Source organism: Typopeltis vanoorti, chromosome 2 (assembly GCF_054136105.1).
Source record: "Typopeltis vanoorti isolate ZY-2024b chromosome 2, IOZ_Tvanoo_1.0, whole genome shotgun sequence".
Classification (NCBI taxonomy): Eukaryota; Metazoa; Arthropoda; class Arachnida; order Uropygi; family Thelyphonidae; genus Typopeltis; species Typopeltis vanoorti.
Window position 1 is genome coordinate 40,897,156 of NC_143550.1, and position 13,761 is coordinate 40,910,916.

At 32.8% G+C, this 13,761-nt stretch overlaps 1 protein-coding gene across 5 annotated transcripts in view; it reads left to right on the top strand.

Moving 5' to 3' along the window:
* LOC150108954 (uncharacterized) overlaps positions 1-13,761 on the top strand; it is a 243,700-nt gene that overhangs the window by 127,529 nt on the left and 102,410 nt on the right. For all 5 annotated transcript variants that reach the window (XM_090404513.1, XM_090404522.1, XM_090404504.1 and 2 more), the window contains 2 exons: positions 613-665; positions 5,201-5,264. In XM_090404513.1, the coding sequence (XP_090260639.1) occupies positions 613-665; positions 5,201-5,264 (117 nt within the window). The remainder of the gene's footprint in view (positions 1-612; positions 666-5,200; positions 5,265-13,761) is intronic.

A 13,761-nucleotide genomic window follows, 5' to 3' on the forward strand; every position in this document is an offset into this window, starting at 1 on the left:
GTGTTTCAGGAAATTGATGTTCAAGTTTGCAGAATGTAACTCTTAGGTAAGTTGGAGTCTGTCTGTATTTCATCCCTATCAGCTTTGCAAGTGCTAGGTGATATACTTTGTGGTTAGTTATGTTAGTGGACCCTAGATGGCATAGTGAAATAAGTAGTGTTAAACAGTGAGCTGAGTGGTGTAGAGTACCTATCCTTGATTACTCCCTGTTGGTATTATGTAATAATATAAAATATAGAGCAATGAATGTTGATTTTGAGTAAAGCCTTATTCATTTGAATTTAAAGGAAAAAAATTAAATTGAGGTCAGAAAATCAAATATGTCAAAAGTAGGCACAGTTTTTAGTGAAGATGGTAAGTTAAATCTGGAAATAGACAACAGAGTAAGCATGGGGATAAAACACTAAACATAAGTGGAAAAGCATATCTTATGGAGGTTTCATAAGAGACTACAGAAAATAAGCAAGAAGTGCAGATATTCAAAATTTAGATTTCAGTACATTATTTCACTTTTTTTTATGTAATAAAACCACATTTAAAAAAAACTGAAAAGAGTAAAATAAACTTGTTAAATTTGTCATTGTTGTAAAAGTATTTCACATTTAATTTCAGCTGCACAAGATATGGTGAAATGGGCAGCAAGTGATGAAAATAGAGCAATTCAGGTAGGTTATATCATTTATTTTGCAGTTATGTATTTTCCAGTTCTTATTTTACTGAATTTTATGTTCAGAGTTAGTTAATTTTGTGAAAATCATCTTCGGAGCCACTAAAATTTTTATACCTTCATATTAGCATTTCTGGTCAAATATATAACTGCCAAATGTGTATATATATAACTCTTTCACCATGCTGTTACTACTTGTTCCATTTATCAGTCTTTCAGAGTTATTTTTGATTCCTTTAATAGTCCTCTTTCCTCCAATTCCAAGCTTTTTCAGTCTCCTCCAGAATAATATGCCACCTTCCTGATATTTATTTCTATGTTCTTATTAGGTCTTACCATGACTTTAGTTTAGCTACTTTAATGCAGTGCTTCACTTTCTTGCAGTTTTCTCTGTATTCTATTCTCTGAGTACATTCCGACTTACTCAGAATGTACTCAGAAAAAAAAAGTAGACTCAGAGAAAATCAGAACTCCACCATAGAGTTCTGATTTTTTGTCTCTACAAACAATCTTACCATATGCCTCTTTGGCTAAATCAATGTTTTTTTTTCAAAAGTCCTGCCACTGAATCTCTATGGTTTGGTTCTTGTTTTTAGTCTTTCCTTTTTTCTTGAATAATATTTGTGTGTACAGTTTACCTCTGAAAGCTGCTCAACTTTGATTCTTTGTAAAATTTCTTACATGTTTCTTTTCTGTATTATATTCAGTTTTATTTTGCTGTGCTATACTGCTATCACTATGCTATTATTGATAGTGAACACTTCCTATTTCAAATCTTCTGTATACTCTTTTTTACCTGAAAAAAAAAAAAGGTATCACTATCAACAATAGCATAGTCAATGAGACTTTTATTTCTTTGTGAATTTATGCACATTTAGAACAGTATTAGTGATGACTAATCCATGTCCTGAACAGAAATCCAGCAGGTTTTTACCATTATCATTAGCTTTGCTCTTTTCTCCAAATTTTCCAAAACATTTCTGTCTCTGGTGATCATTTCTTTCTCTGCTGCATAGATCTCCAACAATGACCAACTTTCCTTTTTCTTTCTGTCTGCTGCCTTCTTTAATGCCTTGAAAACTTTCTTCACTTTTTTTCTTAGTAGGACTTTCTGTAGGACCATATGCACAAATTGGTCTCATTGTCCAATTCCTCATTCTGATATATGCAATGCTTATTCTTATAAGAATTGAATAAGTTCCAAAGTTAGAGGGATACTTATTCTTCTAACTCTGAACACCACATTCTCTCTATCTGCTCATGGGCATTAACATACTGGTCATTTTTTACATATGGCTCCAGCCCACAAAAGAATTTTTTGTAAATCTGTAGTACATTCATACCATAGGTAAGCTAATTTTTTTTTTTTTTAATTATTAATTTTATATTTTTTTTTTACGTAGAAACCCTACTTCAGAGACCAAACACGGAACTTTTTCAAGCCACTTCAGGGCTCCAATAGGCAGGATGGCGATCTCGCAGTGAAATCCAGTCTTTCTCCTCAGAACTCTGATGAAGATATCTGTTCACAGCACCACCTTATCAAGAAAATTTTTTCCTTACAAGTTAGTGTTCTCTTCAGCAGTATAGTTACCTGATTCAATGGCTTTAACCACCTTGGCAGTGTGGTCTCTGAACTTTTACTCAGTGTCTGTTACAATCTCCAAGTCTCTAGCTTCATTGACTACTTGTAGCAAGTTTCCATTAATATGCTACTCTGCTTGCAGTGTCTTTTGTCCATTATGTATATAATCTTATATTTAGAAATATTAAACTGACACTCATTTTAGTCTTTTCAAGTCAACCTATAGGAATTCTGTATCAGATGTCTCTTAGCACTTGCCCCAACTTATCATCAGAAAACAACTGGATATCACCCTTTAGTCCATTCCAAGTATCATTAATGCAAAGTTGAACAATAGCCAAATACAGAATCCAGTGGCCACCTTCTTTCTGTTAGAATTAGCACCTCTATACATTACTTTCTGAATACCTCTCAGTCAGCCTATCTATCTCAAAAGTTTGTTGTGTATGCAGATATATCCATTTCAGTTTTTATAACAACCTTGAATGTAGAATGCTGTCACATGCCATGGCAAGATAGTTGTATATTCATTTCCCTTATGTAACTATGGTGGCACTCTGTTATAGAACATAGCAGGTTGGTAAAGCAAGTCCTGCCTTTAATAAAATTTAACATGCTGTTCTATATAGAGAAACCTGGTTCTATCTTTCCACCTCTGGATGTGACTCCTAATCATCTCCAAAATCTTGATCACTACACCAAAGATAAGTCTATAATTTGCATCAGTTTTTTGCTCAACCTTTATAGATCAGATTATCTTGCTCTCCTTCCACTCATTAAGAATCATATGCTTTAACACTGAAGTTGAGCAACCAAATTAGGGGCATTACTATTTTTTTGCATGTTTCTTCAGCACCTATGCTGATATCTCCTGCCAATCAGACTGGTGCATTTGAATCAAGCTCCAGCAATAGTTTTAATACCTCTAGCATACCTGGAATGTATATCTTATTGAAGCAAAATTGGCTATTTCTAGTAGATCTGTCATCCACCAGATGACAATCCACTTCATTATACACATTTGCCAAGGATATTCTTCCACTCCCGTGTGATTTGTTTTTTTCTCTTTCATCTGGAAATGCAGTCAAATATTGCTTCTTGCAAACATCTATTGAATACTTCCTATATGCTATTGATTTCTCTAAGATGTCATTTCAAGTACTGAGGCACTACTTTGTGCTGCCTACTCAGTATGTAAATTCCCTGTATATCACTTCATAGTCAGATCTCTCACATGCATTATCACTTCCCTTATCAAAATTGTATGATCACTCTCATCAGAGTCATAAGTCAGCTCATTTATAGGCAGACTAGCTGAAATACTCATTCTTTGAACAATGAGAGTTTACAATAATATGGACTAATTAATAAACAAAATATTTCTTTATGTTATAGCCAAAGCCTTTTTATAAATTACATTAAGTATTTTCCCTCCTCCAGAGCACATATGTGAAGATCTTTGCTTTGCTTTGTGACTTGTCAATGGTCATCATGAGGGATACTCTGACCTCAAACTCTAGATATTTAAATTCAAAAGCATAGTTGATTGGAATTGTTGGGATGCAGTAGATGAAACAAAAGACTCGCCCTCTCCTGAGCCATTCAGTATCATCACTTCTATAATGTTCATACGGAGAGCTTTTATGTGTAACCAAGTATTGTTGCACAAAGTTGGTGCTCTCAAGTTTCTCACAACAGATGATTGGCGACATGATTTTGAAGCTAATTTTATCTCCAATATCACAAGAGCATCACAAAATTTGAAAATTCTGCTATGTAGTCAATTGCATCATCCTAATTTTAGGTCATTTCCTGTGATTCATATCTTCTTAGTATTATGCATAGATCAATTGTTCCTGATCATTCTCGGAAGTCAGTATGGTGTGTTCATAAAATGAAGCTAGATTTATTTGCAGTATCAGAAACATCAGATCAAATATGTCAAAATGGTGGATCACGTAACCAGTTGCCTAAGACATACCCAAGATTACACTAAGCATATCCCCAAAATTTCAAGATATCAGTTCAGCTTTTTTGTATGATGCATGAACAAACTGATATCATTTCAACTTTATTTATATAGATTACCAGCACTATCACATGATGCAGTGTTCTTGTGCTACATGTGTCTTCCATCGGATGCTGTTTAAGATGGTTATCTCTGAGTAATTTTATAAATTATTTTTCCCTGACCTGGATGCTTTCTCCTCCCACAGCTGAAATTATCCTTAATGATGATTCTCTTTGTATTCATAAGATTGGTCTATTTAGCTGTTCAGTCTTCTTTATAGGCATGATTCTAGTTATCAGCACCCATTCATATATTTTGTCTTGTTCATTTCTATCCCACACTACCTCCATTGTTTTACTATGTAAACATAGTTATCAGCTTATCAGTATCTTTGTGGATGTGTGATACTGTGAGCATGCGTTATTTTATTTTATTTCTTTTTCATGGGAGAACAAATTTAAAATAGTTTATTAAATCAATCATTTAAATAATCTCAGTTTAGTCATAATGTCTTCTTATGAAGGAAAACCTTAGCATTTAGGTTAATATGATAATATCTACGTAAGCAAATATTTGTTAACAATGCTTTACTGAATATTCATATATTCCTCCAATCGGTAGTGTCTAGTATAGACTTGGATTGCTAATTTGCTTTCCTTAAGGTTTCCATATCCTCTAATCTGTTAAAACTACTTCATGAAAGAATCATTTGAAAGAAAGTGGCAATTAATATGTTAATGGCTGTAATTTAATGCTGTATTTAGATACTATTAGAATGAAAAATATTCATTACGAGAAATTTATTTTAACATATATCATTGGTCTGTTCTATGTTCTGTGTGATTAAAAACTTTTCTCACAATTAAAAACAAAAAATTCTAGTGCTGGTATTATTTGGTAATTTGGACTTTTCATATTACTTTTAATATATTTTTAGGATATAATGAGCCAGTTGGCTGAGTTGAATGCAATGTGGACTGATGTCCAGAAAGACTTCATTGGTAAGTATAATCTTTAGCTTCCATTTTAAAAATGGAGGGTATACTATGTTGAAATAAATATTGTGCGAGGACTATTTCAAGAAACCTTAAATTGCATACACCTCCAGTGATCTGTGAGCCCTTATTTCAGATCATATTTCACCTTTCCAGATATATTCTCCACCAGTTTGTGATGAGTTGTGCATTTGGACCATTTTTTGTTCAACATGGCACGATCACAAATTCATGTACCATTGTTAGATGCACTGTTCTGTACCTTATGTACCCTATGTATGCCCCAAAGGTACTTTAGGTGTTCTCTTGTGTTGAAATCAGGACACTGGCAGGCCACTTTGTTCCATTAAAACTTTCACATGTAGAAAACATTGCACATCCCTTGGCATTCATCCTTTCTGGAATTACACTTAATGCTCTAAGCCAGAGTTTCCCAAATTATGTTCTGCGGAAAGTGAATAAGTGTTCCATGAAAAATGATCAAAATTGATATCAGCCTGGAAATGGTGTTAAATGCTGTGACAAGTTCAAACATGTTTGAAAATCAGGTGCTCTTCACTTTGCATGTGGATTATGCTATTAAGGCCAGCGTGTGCTGGCCTTGACTCAGCTGCCCACAGTTGTCAACACCTCCAAGCGTGAGTGAAGTATGGAGATATCTGTCTTTGGCGATAGTGTGCACTTAGCTTTACATTGAATACATAACCGATGATACTCGACTCTAACCAAGTGTTCCTTTAAAATTTCAGGATTTGTGAAGTATTCCCGACCTAGGAAAAGTTTGAGAAACTCTGCTCTAACAATTCCAAGTAAAGGCTCTAGAAAGCAATTCCAGGAAAAGCACCTTTATCATCCATCTTCACATTTAGAATGGTGCACTTGGATATATAACATCTCCCAAGCTTGCCACTTCACACTTATCTGTCTATTTCATTAAAAAAAAAGTAGCTTGATTTTTGCTTTGTGTCATAGATTTTTAGTGTTTTGTGGACCACAAGCATAGGTTCAGTTGTTTATTTCTATTGTTTGGTTTATTGTGCATGTGTCCTTCTCTAGAAACCAAGATTGAGAAGGAGTGCAACTTACTAGTAAATTGCACTCCTTGTTGATTGATTTCACATAAGTGGTGAGCTTTCTGTACTTCCCTTCTAAGCATCCTTTGATATTAGCTTTCTGTGCATTTTTTGTCAGAGGTGGCACCAACACAAATGAAAAGAATTTGAAGCTCTGCAAGAAATTAAAAACAACAACAGAATAGTAATTACCAAAGTGCAATTACTAAACCAAATACACGGGTAAGCTTGTCTCCTCACTTGTCCCACTGTTAAATTGTGAATGAAGCTATGTTATGTAATTTATTTTTTTTTTATTCACATTTAACATTGCTTATTAAATATTAATCATGACTTATATAAAATTATTTATTAGTCCTTAATTGAGAATTACTAATTAAATATTTAATTAAAACCTGATCTACTATTAATTTATGAAATAATAAAATGTATAGAATTCTGTATAACCAAATATATATGATGTAACGTAAAGTGTTATTTTATATTTAACTGTATACGTAATCGAAAGGTTGATGAAGTAGCTTAAATATTATGTTGTTCTTATTTGTAAAATATTTAATGTTATGTAATCACAAATGTAGTAGTAACAGAGCATACATTACATTAGCGAAATGTTTACGTTTAGTCTGTTGTCATGGAGACGCACGCGTAAACATCCACGAGTGAAGAGAGCGTGGCGTTCGAACGTAAGGTGGGAGTGAAGGTCAGATAGATAGAGAGAGATAGGGAGAAAGCAGAAAGAGTAGGGAGAATATAGATAAGACAGGGAAGGGAGAAGAATTATTATTAAGGAGTGAGGAGAGAGTTTTGCGGAACCAGAACCTATAAGTAGTGAAACATAAAGTTTAATGTTATAAGCGTAATCTGCTGTTGTTATGAAGAAAGGTTGATGCCGTAATCAGATAAAAGGAAACTGGACAGTCAATGCGAAAATTCTGATTAGTTCCAGTTAATCTGGATTACAATTAAATTCTATGTTGCCCTAGGAAAAGGTTATATTGATTACTTGGAGAAAAGTGAACAGGAAAAGATATTAGTACCTAATTACCAGTTGTTTGGAATAGTGAAGTGCGACTTACAGTAATACAGTTTGAACTATGGAGAATATTTGTTATGTGTGTTCCGCTAATGTTAATTAAGTTAATTCATAAGTGCTCTCTCAATAATTTGATGTATTGAAGAATTTGTCTGGTAAGAGTAGTCGTATAAGTTTCTCTATTCTAGCATTAACTGTAATATATCTCCGATGCTCAAGATCCGGGAATATATTTGCTTTGAATATAGCTTACGTAGTTTATTGCCTGCTGTGAATATAAACATTGAGCTGATAGATTTGTGAAGACTGATTAAATGTGAAATTGTTATATTAACTTGAGATAAGAAGATTTGTGTTTGTGAGACTGTGAATAGTATATGAAAGTTAGAACATTGAATTAGTATCAGTGACCTAAGAAGATGTGTTAAGTTAATTGTATAGTTCCATTTTAAAATAGAGTTCTTGTACTGTATTTGTTAACCATATCATATATTAAATGTTTTATTTTGTTGATCTAAATATTGTGTTTGCCTGAATTCCTTATTATTGCACCGTTCATAAATATTCGAATCTTGCGGGAACCCCAAGTAAAAATGATAATAGATGATTCGGCCTAATGAGATGACTGTTGACTTAATTTAGAACTGATCCTACTATTTATATAGACTAATCTAAGAATAGGGTGGCGCAGTATAAATATAAATTTCCCTACTTTTGGATCGGTGATCACTTCGCAATTGGTTATTTTAATTATAAAAGTGACTTGAAACTAGATGGTGAGTTAGAACACGACAGGAAGAAAGCCGTCGCGACAAAATTTTTTTTTTTTTTTTTTTTTTTTTTTTTTTTTTTTTTTTTTTTTTAGATCAACAAAATAAAACATTTAATATATGATATGGTTAACAAATACAGTACAAGAACTCTATTTTAAAATGGAACTATACAATTAACTTAACACATCTTCTTAGGTCACTGATACTAATTCAATGTTCTAACTTTCATATACTATTCACAGTCTCACAAACACAAATCTTCTTATCAAGTTAATATAACAATTTCACATTTAATCAGTCTTCACAAATCTATCAGCTCAATGTTTATATTCACAGCAGGCAATAAACTACGTAAGCTATATTCAAAGCAAATATATTCCCGGATCTTGAGCATCGGAGATATATTACAGTTAATGCTAGAATAGAGAAACTTATACAACTACTCTTACCAGACAAATTCTTCAATACATCAAATTATTGAGAGAGCACTTATGAATTAACTTAATTAACATTAGCGGAACACACATAACAAATATTCTCCATAGTTCAAACTGTATTACTGTAAGTCGCACTTCACTATTCCAAACAACTGGTAATTAGGTACTAATATCTTTTCCTGTTCACTTTTCTCCAAGTAATCAATATAACCTTTTCCTAGGGCAACATAGAATTTAATTGTAATCCAGATTAACTGGAACTAATCAGAATTTTCGCATTGACTGTCCAGTTTCCTTTTATCTGATTACGGCATCAACCTTTCTTCATAACAACAGCAGATTACGCTTATAACATTAAACTTTATGTTTCACTACTTATAGGTTCTGGTTCCGCAAAACTCTCTCCTCACTCCTTAATAATAATTCTTCTCCCTTCCCTGTCTTATCTATATTCTCCCTACTCTTTCTGCTTTCTCCCTATCTCTCTCTATCTATCTGACCTTCACTCCCACCTTACGTTCGAACGCCACGCTCTCTTCACTCGTGGATGTTTACGCGTGCGTCTCCATGACAACAGACTAAACGTAAACATTTCGCTAATGTAATGTATGCTCTGTTACTACTACATTTGTGATTACATAACATTAAATATTTTACAAATAAGAACAACATAATATTTAAGCTACTTCATCAACCTTTCGATTACGTATACAGTTAAATATAAAATAACACTTTACGTTACATCATATATATTTGGTTATACAGAATTCTATACATTTTATTATTTCATAAATTAATAGTAGATCAGGTTTTAATTAAATATTTAATTAGTAATTCTCAATTAAGGACTAATAAATAATTTTATATAAGTCATGATTAATATTTAATAAGCAATGTTAAATGTGAATAAAAAAATAATAAATTACATAACATAGCTTCATTCACAATTTAACATAGGCTCACCCTTTCTTTGAAAAATTTTTATTATAAGAAAAATTTTTCTTTTTACACTAGGCTCCTTTAAAAAAAACTGGATTACATATTTCCTTTTCGATTTCTCAAGTAATACCAAGTTTTACTGAAACTTGGTTCCTTATTATGATTTGTGCCTTTATTCTCTTTCACATTATCAACAATTCTCTTATTACTATTATCATCAATTTCTGTATGTCTTCTAAGTTTGTAGTATAGGATTCTCTTCTTTGAATTAAATTCACGTTCTCCATTATTAGAGTTAAGTTTTTGTTGTCCCACAACTTGGTGGTTTGTTCTATGATATAGATTAGACATTTTACCAAAATTGACTTCAACCTTTAGTTTACTATTAGTGGTAACTTCTGATTTGGGTTTTGTCACTACTACTTTTTGCTCATCAGTAAGAAGAGGAGTATCAGATTGAATGTCTACATGAGAGTTATCACCACTATCTCTATTAGATGATTGATTCACAGCTGATTTTTCTTCAGTGGATGGTCCTGATTCAAGTGGCAATCTAAGCTGTTTTGTTTGATACTTGGACTTATCATAATTATGAATTTCATTTCTTCTAGTACATCTCCTTTTGTTCATCAGGGTTATTTCCTCCTTAGAAAAGTCACAAGAAAATTTATATCTTGCTAGGAAGTTTGTTCCCAAGATAATGTGAGAATCTAGATTGGAAGTAGTGGGGACAACAAGTAGGTCTTGCCACACATACAGTCCAAATTCTGGTAGGTATATTCTAGCTCGAACCTTTTCATACGCTACGAAGTTTGGATTTGAAAGAGTAGTAATTTTTACAGGTTGTCTAAGTTTGGCAATACTATTCCTTAACTTATATCTTATACTTTGGAGATAGTCCTTTCTATCTCCAAATTTCTTTGTCGCGACGGCTTTCTTCCTGTCGTGTTCTAACTCACCATCTAGTTTCAAGTCACTTTTATAATTAAAATAACCAATTGCGAAGTGATCACCGATCCAAAAGTAGGGAAATTTATATTTATACTGCGCCACCCTATTCTTAGATTAGTCTATATAAATAGTAGGATCAGTTCTAAATTAAGTCAACAGTCATCTCATTAGGCCGAATCATCTATTATCATTTTTACTTGGGGTTCCCGCAAGATTCGAATATTTATGAACGGTGCAATAATAAGGAATTCAGGCAAACACAATATTTAGATCAAAATTTGACAAATTCAAAAAAAAACTTTATCTTTGCCTGATTTCTGATTACAACCAGTTCATTGTGATCTATTCAATTTACCTTTTAAATTTTCAGGGAGCAATTTCACAATTATTATTACCAAGTTAAATTAAATCTGTTAATTTACAGCTGTTAAATTACTTTTTATCAATTAAATCACATCTTGTCGGCTGCGCCATTTGTCGCGACGGCTTTCTTCCTGTCGTGTTCTAACTCACCATCTAGTTTCAAGTCACTTTTATAATTAAAATAACCAATTGCGAAGTGATCACCGATCCAAAAGTAGGGAAATTTATATTTATACTGCGCCACCCTATTCTTAGATTAGTCTATATAAATAGTAGGATCAGTTCTAAATTAAGTCAACAGTCATCTCATTAGGCCGAATCATCTATTATCATTTTTACTTGGGATTCCCGCAAGATTCGAATATTTATGAACGGTGCAATAATAAGGAATTCAGGCAAACACAATATTTAGATCAACAAAATAAAACATTTAATATATGATATGGTTAACAAATACAGTACAAGAACTCTATTTTAAAATGGAACTATACAATTAACTTAACACATCTTCTTAGGTCACTGATACTAATTCAATGTTCTAACTTTCATATACTATTCACAGTCTCACAAACACAAATCTTCTTATCTCAAGTTAATATAACAATTTCACATTTAATCAGTCTTCACAAATCTATCAGCTCAATGTTTATATTCACAGCAGGCAATAAACTACGTAAGCTATATTCAAAGCAAATATATTCCCGGATCTTGAGCATCGGAGATATATTACAGTTAATGCTAGAATAGAGAAACTTATACAACTACTCTTACCAGACAAATTCTTCAATACATCAAATTATTGAGAGAGCACTTATGAATTAACTTAATTAACATTAGCGGAACACACATAACAAATATTCTCCATAGTTCAAACTGTATTACTGTAAGTCGCACTTCACTATTCCAAACAACTGGTAATTAGGTACTAATATCTTTTCCTGTTCACTTTTCTCCAAGTAATCAATATAACCTTTTCCTAGGGCAACATAGAATTTAATTGTAATCCAGATTAACTGGAACTAATCAGAATTTTCGCATTGACTGTCCAGTTTCCTTTTATCTGATTACGGCATCAACCTTTCTTCATAACAACAGCAGATTACGCTTATAACATTAAACTTTATGTTTCACTACTTATAGGTTCTGGTTCCGCAAAACTCTCTCCTCACTCCTTAATAATAATTCTTCTCCCTTCCCTGTCTTATCTATATTCTCCCTACTCTTTCTGCTTTCTCCCTATCTCTCTCTATCTATCTGACCTTCACTCCCACCTTACGTTCGAACGCCACGCTCTCTTCACTCGTGGATGTTTACGCGTGCGTCTCCATGACAACAGACTAAACGTAAACATTTCGCCAATGTAATGTATGCTCTATTACTGCTACATGAGTGATTACATAACATTAAATATTTCACAAATAAGAACAACATAACATTTAAACTACTTCTTCAACTTTTTGATTACGTATACAGTTAAATATAAAATAACACTTTACGTTACATCATATATATTTAGTTACCATAAATTTTACACATATCATTATTTAATATATTAACAGTAGGTTAAGAATAGAATAAATAATTAAATACTAATTCTTAATTAAGGAATAATAAATAATTTTATATAAATCATGATTAATATATAATAAGCAATGTTAAATGTGAATGAAAAAATAATTTACACAACATGGTTTCATTCACAATTTAACAACACCATCCTTTCCCAACAATATGGGATTATAAAAACCCTATATAACTGAGCAACATTAATCAGTTCTGATAGCAGTGACTATGTTCTCAGCACTTTCTTAGCCAATGTCTACAATTTGCAAAAAATCCAAAAATATTAAAACCTTGTAACTGCAACCCCTCCCCCCTTCAGAGCAGAGATTACTCAAAATCTATCACCATTCCATATCCCAGGTACCTCCAAAAAATTAACAAAAATCCTCAGGAAATACAACCTTACAACCATTTACAGACCACATAAAAAATTGACATCCCTCATCTGCTCTACCAAAGACCAGCCACATTCCCTAAACTTACCAGGTGTCTACCATATCCCTTGCAGTTGCAAACTGTCCTACTATGGCCAAACAGGCAGGACAGCCAATATCAGAATTTCTGAACATAAGGACTACATCCAGTTCCACCATTACAGTCACTCAGGAATTGTTGACCATGCTTTGGACACCTACCACAGGATATGCTAGAAGGCCATTACACCACAGCAAATATAAATATGAGAGGCTACTCCTCAAATCTGCCTCAGCCCTAAGAAAATTTCCAAACCTCAACAAATTCAGGTACATGAGACTGCCTCTCAGCCCAGTGGCCAAGACCACTCAATCTAGCCCATTATGGGGATAAATTTAGAACTCTAGGCCCGAATTTTGTTGACTTTCTTCATCCTCATATCACCATTCTTGTGATCCCTGATGATGGCAATGTAACATTGCCAAAATTAATGAAAGTTATTATAATTAATATTTTGTTATGTATTATTTCCTGAAAAACAATAGTTATGAGTAACCAACATATAAGCCTACCTACCAGAATTTGGCAACCTAATGTGTGCATTGTATGATAACATCTCTTTCATAGTCGAAGTTCGCCATCTGCCAGTTACTGTATTCAACATATAAGGCCAATTCTATGGATATCTCTTTTTGGTAGCATGCCCACATATGATAACAGGAATAATGCAGTCAGTGTCTCATTCAAAAACTGGATAACCACATACTTATTTTGACATAGTGTATGTTATCATATTCATGCAAATATTTTGTGATTTCTAGAGTGGGTAGTTTTTTTATATGTATTGTGCTGTTAAGTTGTTTTAATTGGGACTTCAGGAAATAGTATTGAGAAATCTGTTTTTATTCATGTTGCTGAAATAAAAAAAAAAAAACAGCAAAAAACTTAACCTGG